The following is an 18791-nucleotide window of genomic DNA, read 5'->3' as shown; positions in this document are numbered from 1 at the left end:
CAGCTGCCTACTCCTTCGCACGCGGCGCGCGCTCTCTCTCAACTTCCGGGCAGGAAATATCGACATCCGCGTTGAAGACTATCCGGGTAAGACACTCTTTTCCGCATATCCTGGCAAGCGGTGCCAATGAAAACGGCAGCTACGGTAAGCCATACGCATGCTTTACTTGATCATAGCTAGCGGGCCTACAAAGAATAGCCTCGTCCCCGACCAGGCCCTCTTCTGGGGGCTTTAGGGGGCGAGGCTGCATGAAGAGCACATACATATGAAACAACTGGGATTGGACTGTATCATGACTGAAAAGTCAGTTAGTTACCAAGTGCCAGGAAGGCTGCTTCATACATATACTGCGCCAGTCCTTGGCACCGCAGTACCAGCACGTTCGGTCAGGGGTCGACCCAATCGATTATCTGATCGAGGGTGACGCCTTAGCGACAGTTATTGTTTTAGGTTATGAGATGCCCCGGCCCTTATTAGTCTTCCTTATTAGATCGTTTGGTTTCAAGTTCCGCTTCTGTTCGCTTTGCCCATCTCTGGCGATCGCAATGAAGAATATTTTGAGAGGCAGCTGGCGAAATTCGATCCTCTCGTGTGCACGCTGAAGGAAGAAGCGATAAATAACTGGTGCAACTTGCGTTCTGAAGCCGCGTGGAGATCAAACGTGCCTAGCTATAGAAGGGATCAAGCTATGGTATTTTACTCTCGAAACGAGTCAAAAATCGGGTCCCCGAAAAGACTTCTTCTGTTTGGAGGAAGCCTCATTTCTGGCATTTTTCACTCACAAACAGATGAGAGCTCGCTGGGCGATACGTGGATATACAGTCCACGAACGCATTCGTGGACTCAACTCGACCTAAAGTCTGAACCTCATGCAAGGCAGGGCCATACTATGGCAACACTATGCGGCAGTCGTGTGTTTCTGACAGGAGGCATCTATTGCACTGATAACGTTTGCTGGGGGACATTATCAGAGGTGACCCCTAATGACACGTGGATCTTTGATGGTCAAACTGAAACTTGGATTGAAGTGCAAACTACTATCACTAACGGAAGCAAATCGACATTGTTTTCACGGAATTTTGAGTTTCACAGTTTCGCTGTTCTAGGACAGAACTCGTCGAATTGCAGTTGCAAAGAGTCTCTGTTTGTTGTACTTTTCAACCCGATAGGGCTCACGGAACTGTGGCTTTTGAATTGCGTAAACGACAGCGGTTTTGATCGCGGAATCAGTCCCGAGTATAGATGGGAGCATATTGAAACAAAGCCAGATGAAGTTGTAATGTCCATTGCGCCTTACGTCGATTATCATATGAACGTGTATTTCTTTGGACTCTTGTGGCCTGATATCGAGAATCTTTCGTTCAGGCTATTGCGTTTCAACGTCAGTACGCGTGAATGGGAAAAGGGAGAAAGAATTCACCATAACTTTAATCAGTTTGGTAGTTCTGTCCACGGGTACTATACAACGTTGAAAACGCTCGTTGTTTCCAACGGGCTAGACGCAGTGACTATGAACCTCGACGGAGCTGCGTCAACATTCCATTCAGCAGACTCTAACTACAAAGCTAGACTACAAAGCATTGCGTTCGCGAGTGCAGCTGTAAATAAGAACGAACTGTTCGTCTACGGTGGCCATCCAACTGATTCGAATATGTGGAGATTGCAGGGAAACGAAGAGAAGACGGGGGTCTCATTGGAATGGGTGAGAGACAACACGCCGATTCTTTCTCCCAACTTGCTGTCCACTTTTGCAGCCTATACTACAATAAACGACCACCTTCTCTATTTTACAGGCCATTATGAAAACCTTGATGTACAGGTGTCGGTCGAAGGACAGGACATATGGACTTACTTTATCCATATATGGCATATGACAGTGCCAGAAATGTGGACGCTAGACTTGAAGACTTTTCGATGGTGGCGATACGACTTGGACGAGTTTCCAGACGTCATACCCTTCACGGCGTCGGTGGTATCATATCACAACTACCTGCTATTGGGATTCGGATTGCGAAAATATTTTGTTCATGATGACGCTAAAGTATCTGCTGTCAACGAACTGTGGCTGTATCTCGATCACTTGCGAACTTGGGTGCAGTTGGGAAACGTTAGTAGTCCATCGCCTAGAGCTTTCGCGTCACTCGTATCATTGCAAAACTCGAGCTTCCTTCTGTTTGGAGGTGTAGCTCCACAAGGCGACAGCAACAATGTTTCTCTTTTCAACGATCTCTGGATTCTGACCGTGATTCAAGGCAGGCGCGAGAAAGAGTTTGATTTCGAATGGAGAGAAGTACGAGTAAGCGATAACGCGTTGAGACCATCCGGCCGATTCGGCCATTCGGCTTATTATAGTCACACTCTCAACTCCATGTACGTTTTCAGTGGGCAATTGAAAATAGCGGGTAGATGTTTTCAAAACTATACATGGCAATTCAATTTGATGTCGGCCTCGTGGAGTAGGCACAAGATACTAAACGTAGGCACGTCGCCGAGTCAAAATTTCGTTTGTCAATACAAAGGAGTAATGCTTGGAAAGCGAATTATTGTCGCAGACGACGCACTTGACAGTGCCCGATGTATTCGCTTGCGCCAAGCATTGATTGAGAAGCAGTCTCCTGGCGACATAAAACGCAAGTACTGCCCTCAATCTCGTGGGCTGTATACTCTCGATTTCAATGAAAAGAAGTGGATACGATTGTCCCAATATCAGAGTCCCGGCAACGACCGTCAAGTCCTTTTCGCGCGAAAAGATGAAATCTTTTCAATCAACATGAGACAAAGCGACACTTACGGTGAGACCGCCAGTATCTGGTCGTTCAAACCGGGCTGCTTCGCTGGGTACAACAGCACCGATTTCACGTCAATTCCGTGCAGAATTTGTCCTAAGGGAACGTTCTCGAATGCTGGAGCTAAAACATGTACGATGTGTCCGACGGGAATGACAACTGAACTCGAGGGAAGTATCGGTTTTGACAACTGCACGTGCATTCGCGACTATTGCCACCACGGAAAATGCGTACCAGTGCGAGGCAAAGACACCGTTTTTTGCAAATGCGATGCCGGTTACACGGGCTTGACGTGCCAGACCCCCACCTACTACTTGATAGGATCTGGAGCGTTAATCGTGGCCATAGTCGTGGGTTTATTCTCGGGCTGTCTTGGCGTGAGCTGGCGTTATCGAAAGAAGCAAAAAATCGCTTTAGAAACGGCGGAGGGAACTCTAGAAAAAACAAGGCAACAACTCAACGACGAAGAACAAGCGTGGGCAATCGACGCCAAGAAGTTAACGATCAAAGACGTCATTGCCACGGGAGGATTCGGAGTCGTGTATCGGGGCGAATACTGCGGCGACGAGGTCGCCGTCAAAAAACTAAAACCCGAAATCGTCGACATAATGAAAGACGACAACGCCAAAGAGCTCAACATGATGAAACGAGTTCGCCACAAGAACATCGTGCTTTTCATCGGCGCCGTGTGGCTACCCAAAGACGTCGCTCCCGCTTTCGTCGTCGAGTTCATGGAGATGGGATCGCTTCGAGGCATCTTAGACGACGCGAAGGTGGAGCTCGACTACGAAAGAAAACTGCGCTGCGCTTTGGACGCCGCCAAGGGAATGCAGTACTTGCACAGCTTGGATCCCCCGCGGCTCCATCGCGACTTGAAATGCGCCAATTTGCTCGTAGACACGCGCTGGTGCGTCAAGGTGGCTGATTTCGGGTGCGCTCTTCTTCTCAGAGGAAGTGACGAAAGTGCAGTAGACGACACGCCACCGTCAGGAGTAGATAGCGGTTTTTCAGATTTCAGCGAAGACGTGCCACTAATTTCATTACGTGGCAAGGATCGAGACCGCTTGAAATATTCCTCCTACTCCTTTGGTACTTCGTTGTGGAAAGCTCCTGAAGCCGTTTTGAAAAAAGGATACGGTACTTCTGCTGATGTGTACAGGTGAGTGAGATGATCCGGCCTTGCTTTGCGTTCATCACTCTGATGTCTTTCTAGCTTTGGCATCGTCCTATGGGAGATCATAACGCGCAAGTTGCCTTACCAGGACATTCAGAGTGAATACAAATACATGTGCGATCTTATGGACAGCATCATCAGCGGGCTGCGTCCGACTCTCTCGCCATCCGTGCTGTCGCAATCGTGTCCTAACGACTACGTGGAACTAATGACGGCTTGTTGGGATGAAGAACCGAACGAGAGGCCTCCATTCAAAGTCACGCAAAGCCGCCTCAAAGAAATGTTGGCAGCAACTGCATGAAGTGTTAGTACTAGTAGTATGGGAGATGGTAATGACCGACCGATGCTGTAGGCCCGGGCCGCTCAGAGTTAGGGTAGAGATCAGCGGCGCGCTTTCGGTCTCGATCGATCTTCCCTTGTGTTAGCAGATGGTAAAAAGTTGATTCGGGTAGCTAGCGCAATCACGGAGCAAGGACCGAAGTAGTCTCCGCGCCGTATCATGTGTATCATGAACGAAATCGCCGTCTGCAATAGATTGAGGGCCCCCCACTACTTCTAGACCCTCTTACCGGTTATGGACACGCCAGTATCGGTTATGGGCGACGCCAGTTCTCACAGTTGACGCGATCACGCCGTGGATTTACGCCGAACTCTGAACTTCCTTATACGGGCCACAAAGGTAGAGCTACGTGATCCCTGGTAGAACACGGGGAAGTCTCCGAGTGGCGGAAAGTATGCCTGACACTATGCCTGTGAAACCCTCGTTGAATGCTCCGTCAATTCAAAAGAACCTTACTAGAAGCAGCCTCGCTGAAATAGTAGTTCTTTGTACAGCTCTGCTCATCCTGATGCTGGTGACACTAACACCCATTTACATCTACTACGCAAATCCGTGGGAGGCGACATATAACAAACACCACGTAAGACACTAGCTGCATTTGGTTTCGAGTTACTGTCAGACTCGCTGGCCTGCTCGAACCAAAACGAAAACGAAAACGAATATATTGCTATTAATAGATCGAGGGCAACGTAACGTCCGACGCTGCATGCCAATCGCATCAGGAAGTGCCTGCGAGCGTTCTAAACGTCTCCGAATGTAAATCGTTCTTTCCCACCTGGCGTACTATATCGGGACCGACTACAAAAAATATTTCCGTTTCTGGGTGTGAAAATTACGACAGAGCTGAAAGAGATCTCGAATCAGTATTTGGGCTTGCTATTGCTTATGGCGTGCCCTCCTCTTGCGTTAGCGGGCTAAAACCGCTAATCTGTCATTATGTCTATAAAGATTGTGGGGATCGCCTTTCACAGAGAAGTTCATTGGTCAATTACAGACTGTGTCTTGAAGTTAGTACTTCAAAGTGCGCTCTTCTCAAACGATCTTGGGAGTCGTTAGGAAACATTCTAAAGGGCGCAGATTACTGCCTTAGACTCCCAAACTGTAAAGACTACTTTGGTTCTGACACCTTTCAAGATACTTCACCTACTCAGGATTCTGTATCTGAGAATCCTGATTCTCAATGCCAACCGCCACTAGTAAAACAACTACAAAAAGCGAGGCGTTTCCAGAAGCTTCAAAGTGTTCGCCACCGTGCGCGCAGTCCGAGTGGAAGACCTCTGTCAGCTCCGGTGGCTACTATAGTGCACTGCTACTCACTGTGATTATTGGCTGGTGTTCGCTTATCATTACATTTTTCACTTGGTTCAATTCGCCCAAATTGTAAGATACGCGCGCGTACGCCTTGCTTAGGACGCATCTCTAATACGTCTCACATAGATTTGATTACCATATAATCACCAGTTTTCTAATAGCTGTTGGCTTCACAGTTTTCAGTAAGTCAATATCTATCTGAAATACCGCCCATAACGCGATCTCTTAATTAATTAATAGTGATTGCCCTAACTATTGCTGTTGTTTTGTCACCGGACAAAACTTATTGCAAACATGACGATTTGGTAGGATCGTGGGAAGATCCGACTGATGTATGCAACGTTCAAGGTATATTCATTTCACGTCATTTCAATTCTCCTAAAGTAACAATCGTTCTGCAGGCTTTCTGGCTCATTTTGGCTTTATTTTTTCTCTGATATGGTGGCTCAGTTCCGTCTATAACACTCTCGTCGCTATATGGAGAGTAACACTTGACACGCAAAAGGAAAAGCGCAAGCTCGTCTTCGTAATTCAGCCAACTCTGTCTATCGTCGTGCCTGCCTGCCTCGCAACAGCGTCGCTCACAATTGGAGGTCGCTATTCGAGCTCAAGCGTATTTACCGTCACGTGCAGCTCTCCAACTCTCGAACTGTTTTTCTACACTCTCCTACTGCCCGGCAACCTCATAATCTTTTCGGGAACCGTTATGTCATCTCTCGTAATATACAAGCTTTATCAAGTAAGCGGACACATATGAGCTTCGATGCTTTTTGTTACTGTAACTTTAGGCTAAGCGATCTCATCGAATGCTGTTGCAAAATAACAAACGCTCGCCTGTGTACAAAGCATATTCCCTGATTCAGAGAAGATTTATTCTGCTCTCTCTCGTTATGCCTTTGTGTTTCAGTTTCATAATGGCGACAATTGCTATTTATCTTCGGACAAACGCAAGCTCGGCATTGATAAAAAGTTTTATCCAATACGCTGCTTGCGTCAACAATCTAAGTCAATCGTACACCGTCGAACAGTGTCGCGAAGAACTGATACCGACTATCGGCCCATCTATTGCTATGGTTAATCTATTTTTGGCCGACTTCGTTATTTTTGCTTTAACTGCCTACTGCCTCATGCCGAAAGATGCACGACAGTTTTGGTCGAGGGCACGGAAACGCGTCGCTTCTTGCGTTATGAAATCTTCTGGAGCCCCAACTGACATAGAAACGACACAGACTCAGACTCCTGATGGTCCGAGTCGCACTGAAACTTTAGGGTGACGTCACGTTTCACTGACTTAGCATAGATTGGACTTTGCATACTGTGTTCATAGATAGAGGAGAAGGGTTAGGTTCATACTGTATAGCTTGTACACGTCACCGTGACGGTGCGGAGAAATTTCAAGTACTAACGATTTCTTATGGGCGTAACCTGTCACTACTATTTTTAGTATTTTGTGCTTACAAATAAAACTTTTGTTGAATATTCGAAGAGCCCTCAGCCTCATCGCGCGGGGACGCTTACCGACTCCCCTGGATCATGAGCAAAAAATCGCGATAGGAAACGCGCCCGTCTCCGTCCCCATCGACTTCGCCGAACATCCATTCGACGTCTTTCGACGCCAATCGCGGCGCAAACGCACGAAACGCCTTTCGAAGATCGTCGACGACGAGAAATCCACGACAGGTCGCGTCCATGGCGAGAAAAACTTGTCGCGCGTCTCCTTCGCGATGGCGCGCCGCGTATCGGGGCCCCAGCGTCCGCGCGAACGCTTCGAAATCGACCGTCGCGCGCCCGTTCATCCAGCGCTCGATCTCGTCCGACGACGGTTCGTAACCGAAAAGGGAGACGTGAGCTACGTGGAGATCGTTCGCGTCGAGCGCGTCCGTTTTTCGTTCGTCGGCTTCGCGAAAAGCGCGAAGCAAGTCGGCGCGATCGTTCGATTGACGACGAGTTCGCGCGCGATCGTCGCCGTTGCGCGAATCGCGAAACGACGATAGCATTTCTTGTCGCGTCGTCGCGGCGTTTCGTCGGGAAGTTTTTCGATTAGGGAGGCGAGACGAGCGCCAAGATTTCGAAATCTCGCGCGGAGATATGTATTTGAGACTTTCGTTTTGTTAGCTGCGTTCGAAGGAGCGTCGTTTAGCTTTTTCGAAGCGGTGTTGTCGGTTCAGTGAGGCGACCACACCCCACTAGGGTGTGTTTACTGCGAGAGAAAATCGGTCGAAAAAGGGGTCTAAACGCGACGTGACTGTTGCGACACGCAGCTGTGGAGGTAGATAATAGCCTAAAGAATCGCTTCGTCGAGCTGCAAGCGCTATCGAAGCGAGTCCTGTCGAGATATGCGCGTTCGAAAAGTAAACGACGCAAAAATGGCGGACGCGCTCGCATTTCGTCACGATCGGGGACCCCTTCACAAGGAGCTACGCGCCTCAAAATCACACAGCAGACAGTCCAAAGCCTACTCTAAATAACCATTCACCGAAAATTGCTGTCTCGTAAACGACGAACGACGGAGACGCGTCGCAGCGTACTCGACAAACACACGACCCCGAAGAGACGGTCGGATCCTCGCAAACCACGTGACCCTCGACTTTTCCGTTCACGTCCGCGCAAACCAAATATATAATGCGCGCGAACTTAGCGCCTATCCCAATTCCCAGCAACTTGCTCTGAGAAAGCGTCATGTCGAAAGCGTCTGCAGCAAAACCCAAGGCGAAGGCGAAGCCAAAAACTCATCCGCCTTACGCGACGATGATCGTCGCGGCGATCACGTCGCTCAAAGAGCGAAGCGGCTCGTCGCGCCAATCGATCACAAAATACATCAACGCCAACTACACGGTCGGCGACAACGCATCGACTCAGATCAAACTCGCTCTGAAACGCTGCGTCGAGAACGGCACGCTCGTCCAAACGAAAGGCACCGGAGCGTCCGGGTCCTTCCGATTGCCCAAATCGGGCAAGAGCGGCGAGCCGGTGAAACGAAAGCCGTCGCAGCGAAAGACGACGAAGACGACAACGGATGGCCCTGCCAAGAAACCGAAACCGGCGGCGAAGAAAAAGCCCGCCGCCACCGCCGCAGCGACGGGCGGCGTGAAGAAAGCTCGCGGACGACCCAAGGGAGCGACGACGAAGAAGTCGACGACAACGACGGACGGCGGTAAGGCGAAAAAGTCGCCGAAGAAGCCGAAGGCCGCCGCGAAGAAGCCCGCCGCTAGGAAGTCTCCGAAGTCTCCGAAGTCTCCGAAGAAGTCGAAAGCTAAAAAGTAGACGAACGTTGTGATTCTGTATAGGAAGAGACTTTTATACCCCCGGCTTTTTTAAAAGCCACTACGTAGCGTTGAAGAGAGTTGCTCTTGTACAGTAGTCGTTAACAATAAAAAGTGTGCAAGAAAGGTTCTGTGGGAAACAGCCAATTACGCGAAGCCTTACAGTTTATGACGTCATTTTTCTAATTAATAAATAAACTTCTTACCGACTGTCGACAGACGTTCATTTCTCCTTCTTGTCAAATGCTCCCATGTCGAGCATGCACGAAATGGCCGACATGGCGTCGTAGTCGGCCGACGTTTTCGGTCGCAGATGAGTTGTGCCGCGAAAATCGACTCGAAGTCCAGCCCTCGCTCTTGAATCGTCCTCGTCGTCGTCCTCGTCCTCGTCGTCATCGTCGAGACTAAACGATTCATCAGCGAGAGTCGACAAACTCGAATCGTCGTCATCGTCGTCGAGAGCGACAGCAGAACGAATCTGCAAAAGTCGACTCACGCTACGAGCCTCCGTCAATAGAGCGGGAACGGTAATGGAAACAGGAACGCATTCGTTGTCGCCGTCATCACCGTCGTCGTCGTCGTTGAGTTGAATGAGCGGCGTTCGACTTCGATTCGTCGTCTGTTTGGGAACTTTAATTTGAACGTTTCGATCGACCAGTCGCGATATCATCGACATCGTGTCAAAATCGGCCGGCGTACGCGGTCGCAGGTGCGGTGTTCCGCGAGCGTCGACGGTCAGCCCAGATTTCTTTTTCTCGTCCTCGGGCTCGTCGACGGTGATTTCGACCTGAAACGACGGCGGCGGCGCGTTAGGAACGGGCGCAGCCGTTTCGGCGCCGATCGTCGCCGCTTCGGACACCCACGAGCCGTCCGACGTCGCCATCGATCCGCCAGCGCGCTGATCGACCGATAAATAGGAACCGAGGCTCGACTGGGAGTCGGAGCGCACAGCCGCGGGCACGGACAGACGCGACGAACGCGATTCCGGTCGTTCGAGTAGAGAAGGCGCCGGCGACCGACCGCGGAGACTAGCGACGGCCGATTGAGCGCGACTCGACGACGACCGACTCGGTAATCGAGGTATCGCGAGGCGAGCCGTCGACGGTCGCGATCGCGTCGGCGGTTGAGGCGTCGAAACGGTGAGCGTCTGTTGTCGGACGCTCGATTTGGGTCGCAGCATCGGATGAACTTTGTTTCGTTTTGAAATGCGTTTTTTCGCTCGCATGTGAAGCTGAGCGAATGCCTTGGAGAATTTCTTTAGTTTGTGCTGTTCGTTGTCGTTGTTGTCTTTTAGTTTGATTCGCTTCTCGTCGTTCTTTAGGAGCTGCCTGAATACGAGAAGAACCTAAGATCTATACATAAGCGCGAGCGAACGATGGCCTTACATAGCCTTTTTTCTCAACGTTTCCGCCGCCTCCGGATAGTCGATCAAGACGTCCTGTAGGTCGCGTTTTCGAAGAACAAAAAGCTGCGAAAACCATCGCGAAACGACGTGAGCGGTGCGCCGATTATTATCGTGAATCGACAGCAAGCTAAAAACGCGAGCTAAAGCAAAAAAAACACGCGTTTCTCCACCATCGCAACGAATACCTTATTTCTCCAAAGACGCTTCCCTGGTAGAGAACGCAAACGGTCTCCTCGTTTCCCTCGTCGTCTTCGACTTTCACCTGCACTTCGCCCTTGCTCAATATGTACATCTCTTTTCCGACGTCTCCCTGTAAAAAATGTCAAAAGTGCTCACCGCGACCGGGCTTTGACTTCACCTTTCGGCATATGTAGTCGCCCGGAAGATACCAAACCGGTTTGAGTTTGACGACGAGTTCCTGCCGCAGCATCTCTTCGCAATCCTATTATTTATACATAAGCTAAGCTAAGTTTTCTTAGAGAGGCTTTGTACTTGAAATAACTTGATTTTACTCAGTGCTTCTAGGTGAGCTCCAATGGCCAACGATACTTTGATATTCGTTGGAACGTGTTCCAAACAGGCATCAATTTCATCTGGAAAAAAAAGAGATCATCTATTGTTGAGATATTGACTCCTTTTGTAATAGCTAAATTCTCACCGGCTTGTTTGTGATCCCAAGAATATGAAAACCAGCGTCTAACCCTATTTTGCAACTAGAGAAATACCCGTGAAAATTTCTACCGTTTCCAGTCGCAATTTTATCTCCTACTTTGTTGTCGACTTCGTTTCTTTGCATGTATTTATCGAGCATGGCCATGCGTCTTTTGTACGCCGTCTTCTTCGCATTCACGTTCTCAATGGCTCCGCGAATTTGCCCAATTACCGTCGACAGAACGAAAACGCCGAACAGGAAACAGAATACGTGAAAAACGTGTTCGAAGTTTGTCTCCGGCCACGGAATGCGATCGCGATCCCTGCGATTGACGCCGTAACCGATGGAGCAAATCGTAATAACAGACCAATAAAGGGAACGAACGTAACTAAGCAAAAGAAACCCGACATCATCATATATAAATTTATTTTCGTCGTCTTTCCGAACCCGTTGCCTTTTCCGTCGTAAACCCATGCATTGCTTCCTATGCCTTCCCAAACGGAAATAACGTAGTAGGTGCAGGCGGTCAGGTGAACGATGTAGACCATGAGAATGTATGTTTTTGATGCTCTGTGTTGAGGCGAACATTCACACACGAAAGACTAACTGTCACCTGAGTCACCTGAAGAAGTTGGGATAGGACGCTCGATTTTCTAACCGGTCCACAAACGTGAGAAGATGCCGAACCTGAAACGACATAGTCTGACTCTCAGTACCGTTTTTCCTCCGAACGTACTTTCAAAAGACGAGGAAGACGAAGTAATGCTTCGTATCGAAACTTCGGTATGATGTAGAGCAAATCGAAGGGCAGCAAAGACATTAGGTCAATCTGAACGCACACTATGCATGCAAAAGAGGGGGATGCACGCGACCAATGGCTCTTACCATAAAAATCTTCTGCGCACAATATCTCTTTCGCACTTTCTTCAAATCAGTCTAAACAAGCATAAACAATCTGCTGAGCAAAAAATCGATCGCTCACTTCCAATATTCCAGAACTATCCATATATCCAAGTCGCATCTGCACCAGAACGATGTCGACGACGTACACCAAATCGCACAGATAGTCCAAAGCGAACCAGACAGGCATCGCCGTTGGCGTCTGAATGACGTCGTCGAACGCAGCGCGGGCGAAAATTATGAGCGCATTGTAAATGAACGCAACGCTAACGACGCCCAACCAATAGAAATACCCGTTACCTAAATATAAGTTAATTAATCAATTAACGTATGCATCTATTTATACCTAGAGGATTAATAGCATCGATAAAAAATCTTCTCTTTCCTTGGTCTTTCTGAACTTTCTTGCCGTCAAATTCGCAATACGTTCTCAATTTCTCCTTGAGTCGCTGCTCCTCGAATTCCTTCCCCGTCACGGCGCTCACCGCCGTCTCGTTGTCCGACTCGTCCGACGTCGACAACGTCGAATTTTCCATTCGTCGCCAATCGGGTCGCGCGCGAACGGCGAAGCGTCGCACGAGCGATCGGACTCGCTCGCCGTGCATCGACGTCGTCGTCGAACTGTTGACGTCGCTGCGTTCGCTTCCTCCGGCGACCGATTGAAGACGCGCGACGATGCTCGAGAACGAGGCGCGCGTCGCCGTCGCGGACGTCCGGGCCGCGGGGTCCGCCTCTTCCGGCGGAGACGAAGGGCGACTGAGCGTTATGTGAGGGCGAACGGTCGTCGAGGACGACGGTAGGTTCAGTAGAACGTCGTCGCCCATTTTTGAGGTGTTTTGCTGTCGTCCCTACGCATACGGGTTTGACTGGCGCACGAGATACTGTCTGTCCATGTTCTTGGAAGTAAGAGAGAGACTAAAAATACAAAGCAAATTCCTCACCTACGTAAAATTTTCCGTCTTTTTATTTCACGACACAAAAATAATCAACTTCCCCTCCCTCCCCCCATCAGCTACCATATGCAAGCCTTAGTTAGCGGACTGCTCCTAAGAAGTACGCAAACGAAAGAACCCTTAGCCATGCAGTGCAACTCAAAAAAAAGAACTAAAAAGAAAGTACTCATTCAAAGAGTGGTTCTTTCCAAAATTCACGTTCGTCCGCGTGGCCGTTAGTTTGACGACAGAGAGCAGTCCAAAAATAATCCCCTAAGCTACTAAAACGTAGCAAATAATGTGACTAACTGGTTTCCTCAAAAAGCTACGCCTTTCAAGGTTTCCCACTATGAATAACTAACATCCCCCACAGCCCAGTCTGTTTGACTTTTTCGTTACTTTTTTCACTTTTTATAGAATTTTTTTCCGTTAGAATGGGCATAACTTTCATCTCGTTGGCGAGAAGATATATCGTACATAATATATGAAGCTTCTAGGCAGATGGTTTCGATGACGCTGACGATGATGACGTTGACGAGGGCGATTTGGACGGTGATGGCGGAGCTGAACTTGGCTTCTTCACTTTCTGGGTCACTTGAGCGTAACTCGGACGATCATCGCCAGTTACAACAGGTTCACTCTAAAGCACAAAAGAAAGAAAACAAAGTGAGATGAACGGATCGGATCGGTCACTAAGAGAGCGTCTAAAATAAAGAAAACGCTCTACCAGGGAAATGCTATGACAGACAGTGCGACCTTTTCCAAACAAAGCGACTACCTCTGCGGACGTCTTGGGGTCTAAGTCTGCAGTCGAACGCGACTGTTTTATTCCCGGACTGACGGCAGCAGCGCTACTGCCGCCTCCACCGCCGCTAGGTTGGCCTCCACGGGGCTTCAAGTTTTCAGCTGACTTGCTGACCTTGTGTCCTCCTTGCGATCCACTTGCGCTAGAAGACCTTTTCTTTCTATAGGAAAACAAAAAGAACTCAAACTCCGCGTATTGCATAGCGAAAACAGACGCTGGTTCGTTACCCTGAAGGAGACGACGGCGGGGAATTCGATGCCGAAGGAGCGGGAGTGGTCGGCGCGGATGACGTGAACTCCGGCGGCGGTGAAGATCCCTGATAACACCATGAGAACAATACGATAAGCAAAGAAAAAGTGACCTTACAGGTATGACGTCTGGATCACTACTTGGCTTCGTTTCATCGACCTGTGAAGAGTAAAATTCCACAGTCATTACTTATAACGCCTGTAGAGCACCTTAGGACTGTTTCTGGGCTTGCTAGAATCCGACGACTTCGGTTTGCTAGCAGGCAATCCCTAAGAATACTTGACGTTGATCCTTGCATCAACAGGGGCAAGGGCATGTCTTACTTTGTCAGGGCTGTGCTGCGGAGGTTGCTAAATAGAAACAAAATGTGGAGAAAACGCGGCAGAGACACGGGGATTCGTACCACTGTTTGGGAACCCTTCACCACTTCAGCCATCTGACGAACATCGTCTGCAGATCGACTCATCTATAAAAGCCATTAGATAGATTCAGGCGCATATAATATTATACCGTTGGCAATTGTCCGCCTTTGTGAGTCTGACTACTGTTCTTTGAGAGAGGAGGGAACTGGGAAGGCGATAAACTCAGCTGCAGCTGCTGCTGTTGGTGCAGTCGCTGATGACGCTAAAGAAAACATTCAATTACGTAAACGATAAAGACAAAGCTCTGAAACTCCACCGGAGCCTTGGTTGGCTGCTCTTCGTATCGATCCTGAGAGCTGCGGGGAAACCGACCGCCGCCGCCGCCGCCGCGTCCGCCACGCCCCTGCCGACGAGGGGGACCGCTGCAAAAAAGGAAGAACCTCTATGGCTAATGTTTTGAGAAAGGCTTCTGTGAGGACCAGGAGAAGACAGCGGGGTAAGTGCCTAGCGTTCTTGTAAAGAAAAAGGACTCGTGTGAAACGACGTGAAGGAATGCACAAGTACAGGCCTAAATGCAGCTTAGTGCTACATTTCTTACGATTCTCTTCGATAGAAGTGATCGGAGTCTCCTCCACTCCCACTATGTCTTGACTTGTCACCGGCGACGCCAAAATTCCCAACGGACGACGACGCCGACCCGCTTCCTCGTTGGGGACGCTGATCCCGGTCCGATAGTGACGCTCGATCGCGAGTTATTCCGGTACCGCCTACACTACTTCCACCTCCTTTCCCACCACTACCAGTACAGTGCACAATGTACAACGCATTTCTATGGTGCTAGCTAGATATTTACCGCGTGGAACGAGAGCCTTGGTACTCCGGACGACCGTTGTTTTGACCGCCTGAGTGAGGAGGATGAGGATGAGGAGAAAATATGCTACCAGGAATGCAATTTAATTTTGTCTACCTTGTGGCTTGAATGGAGCTGCGGATCCACTAGGGAAAAAAGGCGTCTGCTGCTGACAGGGAAGGAGTTAATTGATCTTTTTTTATCTTGCTATGACGCTCTACTTTGACTTACCGTGTCAAATGGCGGAGCTGAGTAGGGAATCTGAGAATACGGATACATCACCTGGAAGGAGCAAATATCTTGCAACTGTGTATTCTCCAATTGCTATCGTCTGTACCGCTGCTGGATTTGGATAGTATCCGGGAAGTGTCTGGGGCATTCTCTGCTGACTGTAAGGGACTGCTTGATCCGACTGAGAAAATAGTATTTGTCAATCAATGAGAATCACACAGCACGAGTTCTATTTCACCTCTTTGACGCCGTTCTTGGAATTGCTGGCACTAGTTCGAGTTTTTATTCGAGCCTAAGTCAGCGACTAGTTTAAAAAATGAGGAAGTGTGCCAGAGGCAAAACTTACGTGAATTGGCTTTCCTCCAAACGTTCTTTCCTCTTTTAGATACCGATAAGCCTAAAGAAATGCCACCTAATTAACAGGACGCTTCTTTCTCGGCGATCGCAAACTTTTTGAGCGTCTTCTTGGGTGTCGAAATTGACGTACCAACTGTCATTGGCCGCGTACGCGCAAGAAGAAAACTTGGGGCAGTTTGGCCCTGAAAACAACGCTTCGACGTCCTGAAAATCAATCCATATAGCTGAAAAATGAAGGAACGGGCAAAGAGCTCGCCTCCAAGGGAGTCGATTGGGGAATTTCACGGAGCATCAGGGTACTTCTTTGGCTGTTTGGTCGAACCTTTTCACCTGGTTCATTCACTTGGACATTCTCGGATTCTGGTATATCAAGAAAATGGTGACAGATCGAGAGGCACAATTTCCCTTTCTCACCTCTTAGCACGTCGACAATCAAATCATAGTCCGAAGTCAATTTTTTGACTTGGTTGAAACCAGCTATGACCTTGATAGAAACGTACTGATCCTTGTCCATCTGAGACACTGTCACAAGGAAGCGCTATTAGTTACACTAAAGGTTTTCCTCCATATAATCGACTTACGTAAATACGCATCTGAGGCTAAGTTTTCCCTAGAAAACGCAAAATACAGTACTAGTAGTTAGGAAACAGGCACAAAGAACACGTGAACAATAGAAAATAGCTCGAAGCGCCCATGAATACGTGCTAGCTAGAAACCTTAGGAACGCTAGCAACGAATCCTATTTATACATACACACATGCACTGCGCCTTCCGAATCTCACCTGGAAAAATAGAATTCTAATTGTTTCTTTAGTCTCTGTCGCAATTCTTCTCCCTGCGGCGGCGGCTCCATTATCTGTTCATTGGGCGCGGCGGCTCTACCACCGCCCCCCGCGCTGCCGCCGCCGCCGCCCGCCCGTCCTCTCCGCGCCCTTCCAAAGGGTGCCGCACCAGCGCCAGCGACCATGGTGAAATTATTCACCAACTCACCCATATACATCGCCGTCGACGTGGGATACTCCGGCTGGTAAAGCGGATAGTACAGCGGTGCGTAGAGGGGCCCGGGCGCGGCCATGGTGACGGGAAAGTATTGCTGATTTAGCTGGGTTTGGGCGTCCGGCGGCGTAGCGGAATAGATAGCACCTGCGCTCTGCGCTCTTTTGACCGAGAGGGCGTTCTGGTGAGAGTGCTGTTGCTGTGACGGTGAGGACGCCGTCAGCTGCTGGGGTTGAACGTTGCTACTAGGAGTGCCGCTGCCTTCCATTCCCAAGACGGTCGCAGCAGTTGACGGCTGCATAGTCTGGACAACAATCGATGAATCAATATAAGACAGTAAAAATGAGAGAAAATATTTTCTATGAAGACCCACTGAAGAAAAAATTAAATAAAGCGAGATCTACAGAGAGAAGCCCATAAGAGGCCTTCAATAGACTCTTAGGAACAAAATCGCGAAGCCAAGAATCAAGGGAAAGGACATCGTAGGGAAGGAAGTTCAGGAGGACGATCGACATGGGGGAGGGGGGGGTCGGACATGGGCGTGAGACGCGCATCTTCTAACACGATGAAAGTGACTGAGTGAGTGAGTGCGCCGAACCGGGGATTCTGTTCACATCTGTTGCCCTCTTCCGCGCCCGATAAAGTAATTGACTTTATTCGGCTGTAATTTTTAGTGAGGGAGGACCCCCCCCCCCCCCCCCCCTCTGCCCTCGGGAAAGGAAAACTAAATGACTGGGCAGCTTTTTCCGGTACTTTTTCCCCCCGTTGCGCGTCGACGCAAAGCCAAAACGCGCGCGCGCGATCTCTCCCCTCGACCTCCCCATAACGCCGGCCGCGCGCGCGCGACGCGGAATAGAGAGGAAGTGACGCGATTCGTAATCGAATGGAAAACCGATCCTCCGCCGCCGAAACGGACGAAGAAACGAAACGCGATCTTCCCAAAAAAAAGAAAAACATATAAAGAGGGGACCCCACTCGCGCGAAAAAGACGTTCCCTCAGCTGCGACCCTTTCGGAACTCGGGAGGGAGGGAAACTGGGTCGGCTTGCGCGTGGGGGTCGAATTGAACTTACGGGCGGATGTTCGTGCGATTCGGACGAAGCGTCCGCTGGATCGGACGCGTGGCTGTTGCTCGACGCGGCGGCGCTCATTTTTCAGTGATAGGGGGAGTCGATATCCCGTTCGGGAAACGGAACGGGGCGAACGTGCGCGCGCGACGCCGCTTCTTGTCGAGAGATGAGACCGAGGCGAGAGCTCTCGCTGCGCGCGCGGAAGGAAATTTGTGGGTGACGCGACGCGATCGGGGAAAGGCGAGCACGTGCTTCGCTTGAAATCGAGAAAACGCGTGCGAGGAACGAGTTTGGATGGGACGCTGACGAACAGGTGGGCACTGACGAAGGACGGGGAACGATTTGCGTGACGAGACGAAACGAGAGAACGCTAGGGTGGACGAAACGGCTAGCAGCCGGGAGTCCCGGGACACCGTACACGTGATGCAATTTCACGTGACACGATGCACCGATTTGGACCAATCAAACGTGTTGCGATGAGGTCATGGAACTTTATTGCAAGATACGGGCTTTCAAAAGCCGTGCATTTTGATTTGTTCTTCTGAAGCCAATTGAATTCTCGTAAGAAAGCGCGCGATGTTGTTTCTCTGATCGCCTTGAAATTGAAGCACTTCTCCGTATTCGGGATGCATGACGACCGTTCCATTGCAGGCGAACTCCTAAGGGGATATGCGAAGCGTAAAAAAACATTGCACGCGCCTGGCCCACGCGCCTACACTCTAACGTACTCTTTTCGCGTATTTGGCCAATTTCTTTTTATCGTACGCGTCGGAAATGCCTTGAACGGTCGTCAGCGTCTTTCGGCCATTTCGCTGCTGAATCCGAATGTGTATGACGCCCTTCTGATATTCGTTGTTAGCGGAAGATTGGCCAATTTCGTCGGCAAACGGGTCTAAAGGTACGATTCTGCTATAGATCGACTCTAAGCGTCCTACGCCATTCTTATACCATCCTTTGCTTCTCGTATGTTCTGTATAGCAGCCATAACTTAGTAGATAACCTCAAACTCCAGCGCAAATTGGCGATGGACGTGAGGACGTTTGCTGGTTAGCGCACGTTAATTTGCATTGTACGGGCTTTACACGGCGTTTTGTGTCGGCGGAAAAAAG

The 18791-nt window shown here is 49.5% G+C and overlaps 6 protein-coding genes across 8 annotated transcripts; 2 read left to right on the top strand and 4 right to left on the bottom strand.

Annotated features, from left to right (window-relative positions):
* Window positions 1-98: 98 nt before the first annotated feature.
* LOC136190226 (uncharacterized) lies at window positions 99-5484 on the top strand. The gene is made up of 4 exons (XM_065978326.1): window positions 99-144; window positions 491-3945; window positions 4000-4880; window positions 4978-5484. Exons 1-3 carry the CDS (start codon window positions 127-129, stop codon window positions 4259-4261), a joined length of 3735 nt encoding a protein of 1244 aa, XP_065834398.1. The 5' UTR covers window positions 99-126; the 3' UTR covers window positions 4262-4880; window positions 4978-5484.
* A 1641-nt stretch (window positions 5485-7125) lies between these two features.
* Window positions 7126-7608, bottom strand: LOC136190059 (EF-hand calcium-binding domain-containing protein 11-like). Its single transcript, XM_065978133.1, has one exon. The coding sequence runs from the start codon at window positions 7606-7608 to the stop codon at window positions 7126-7128; it is 483 nt and encodes a 160-aa protein (XP_065834205.1).
* Window positions 7609-8247: 639 nt separating this feature from the next.
* On the top strand, window positions 8248-9000 carry LOC136190233 (histone H1.0-like). Its single transcript, XM_065978334.1, has one exon. It carries the CDS (start codon window positions 8291-8293, stop codon window positions 8873-8875), a length of 585 nt encoding a protein of 194 aa, XP_065834406.1. The 5' UTR covers window positions 8248-8290; the 3' UTR covers window positions 8876-9000.
* LOC136190228 (cyclic nucleotide-gated channel rod photoreceptor subunit alpha-like) lies at window positions 8671-12723 on the bottom strand. Of its 2 annotated transcripts, XM_065978329.1 has the most exons (14): window positions 12178-12723; window positions 11914-12131; window positions 11817-11867; window positions 11668-11760; window positions 11554-11618; window positions 11379-11501; window positions 11049-11319; window positions 10938-10992; window positions 10772-10872; window positions 10638-10721; window positions 10465-10589; window positions 10260-10406; window positions 9081-10202; window positions 8671-9004 (listed from the first exon to the last, which is right to left on the bottom strand). In XM_065978329.1, exons 1-13 carry the CDS (start codon window positions 12653-12655, stop codon window positions 9098-9100), a joined length of 2916 nt encoding a protein of 971 aa, XP_065834401.1. In that variant the 5' UTR covers window positions 12656-12723; the 3' UTR covers window positions 8671-9004; window positions 9081-9097. The 2 variants fall into 2 exon arrangements, with proteins under 2 accessions (XP_065834401.1, XP_065834400.1); XM_065978328.1 differs by having other exon boundaries at window positions 8671-10202.
* A 54-nt stretch (window positions 12724-12777) lies between these two features.
* LOC136190231 (la-related protein 4B-like) lies at window positions 12778-18093 on the bottom strand. 2 transcript variants are annotated; one of them, XM_065978331.1, is made up of 22 exons: window positions 17686-18093; window positions 16400-16917; window positions 16199-16227; window positions 16032-16139; window positions 15874-15977; window positions 15711-15821; window positions 15607-15657; window positions 15499-15552; window positions 15367-15441; window positions 15261-15311; window positions 15147-15198; window positions 15033-15081; window positions 14778-14975; window positions 14496-14601; window positions 14328-14441; window positions 14221-14283; window positions 14141-14167; window positions 14027-14086; window positions 13935-13976; window positions 13796-13884; window positions 13542-13728; window positions 12778-13403 (listed from the first exon to the last, which is right to left on the bottom strand). In XM_065978331.1, exons 1-22 carry the CDS (start codon window positions 17761-17763, stop codon window positions 13257-13259), a joined length of 2313 nt encoding a protein of 770 aa, XP_065834403.1. In that variant the 5' UTR covers window positions 17764-18093; the 3' UTR covers window positions 12778-13256. The 2 variants fall into 2 exon arrangements, with proteins under 2 accessions (XP_065834403.1, XP_065834404.1); XM_065978332.1 differs by having other exon boundaries at window positions 15147-15195.
* Window positions 18094-18159: 66 nt separating this feature from the next.
* Window positions 18160-18736, bottom strand: LOC136190234 (eukaryotic translation initiation factor eIF1-like). Its single transcript, XM_065978335.1, has 3 exons — window positions 18631-18736; window positions 18411-18574; window positions 18160-18341 (listed from the first exon to the last, which is right to left on the bottom strand). Exons 1-3 carry the CDS (start codon window positions 18665-18667, stop codon window positions 18195-18197), a joined length of 348 nt encoding a protein of 115 aa, XP_065834407.1. The 5' UTR covers window positions 18668-18736; the 3' UTR covers window positions 18160-18194.
* Window positions 18737-18791: the final 55 nt, after the last annotated feature.

Source organism: Oscarella lobularis, chromosome 8, assembly GCF_947507565.1.
Source record: "Oscarella lobularis chromosome 8, ooOscLobu1.1, whole genome shotgun sequence".
NCBI lineage: Eukaryota > Metazoa > Porifera > Homoscleromorpha > Homosclerophorida > Oscarellidae > Oscarella > Oscarella lobularis.
The sequence above is the reverse complement of the archived record's forward strand: the minus strand, read 5'-3'. Positions and strand labels throughout refer to the sequence as shown.

Excerpts from the sequence above, each read along its gene's own strand:
- LOC136190059 (XM_065978133.1), bottom strand. The coding sequence starts at position 7,608 with ATGCTATCGTCGTTTCGCGATTCGCGCAACGGCGACGATCGCGCGCGA.
- LOC136190233 (XM_065978334.1), top strand. The coding sequence starts at position 8,291 with ATGTCGAAAGCGTCTGCAGCAAAACCCAAGGCGAAGGCGAAGCCAAAA.
- LOC136190234 (XM_065978335.1), bottom strand. The coding sequence starts at position 18,667 with ATGGCTGCTATACAGAACATACGAGAAGCAAAGGATG. Across the intron at positions 18,575-18,630 it reads CATACGAGAAGCAAAGGATG|ACCCGTTTGCCGACGAAATT; the intron begins GTATAAGAATGG and ends TCGTACCTTTAG. Across the intron at positions 18,342-18,410 it reads TGGCCAAATACGCGAAAAGA|GAGTTCGCCTGCAATGGAAC; the intron begins GTACGTTAGAGT and ends ATATCCCCTTAG.
- LOC136190226 (XM_065978326.1), top strand. Across the intron at positions 3,946-3,999 it reads ACTTCTGCTGATGTGTACAG|CTTTGGCATCGTCCTATGGG; the intron begins GTGAGTGAGATG and ends ATGTCTTTCTAG.
- LOC136190231 (XM_065978331.1), bottom strand. The coding sequence starts at position 17,763 with ATGAGCGCCGCCGCGTCGAGCAACAGCCACGCGTCCGATCCAGCGGAC. Across the intron at positions 14,976-15,032 it reads CAAGGCTCTCGTTCCACGCG|TGGTGGGAAAGGAGGTGGAA; the intron begins GTAAATATCTAG and ends CTGTACTGGTAG. Across the intron at positions 13,729-13,795 it reads CCGCCGTCGTCTCCTTCAGG|AAAGAAAAGGTCTTCTAGCG; the intron begins GTAACGAACCAG and ends GTTTTCCTATAG.
- LOC136190228 (XM_065978328.1), bottom strand. The coding sequence starts at position 12,655 with ATGGGCGACGACGTTCTACTGAACCTACCGTCGTCCTCGACGACCGTT. Across the intron at positions 12,132-12,177 it reads CGATGCTATTAATCCTCTAG|GTAACGGGTATTTCTATTGG; the intron begins GTATAAATAGAT and ends ACTTATATTTAG. Across the intron at positions 11,761-11,816 it reads GTGCGCAGAAGATTTTTATG|ATTGACCTAATGTCTTTGCT; the intron begins GTAAGAGCCATT and ends GTGTGCGTTCAG.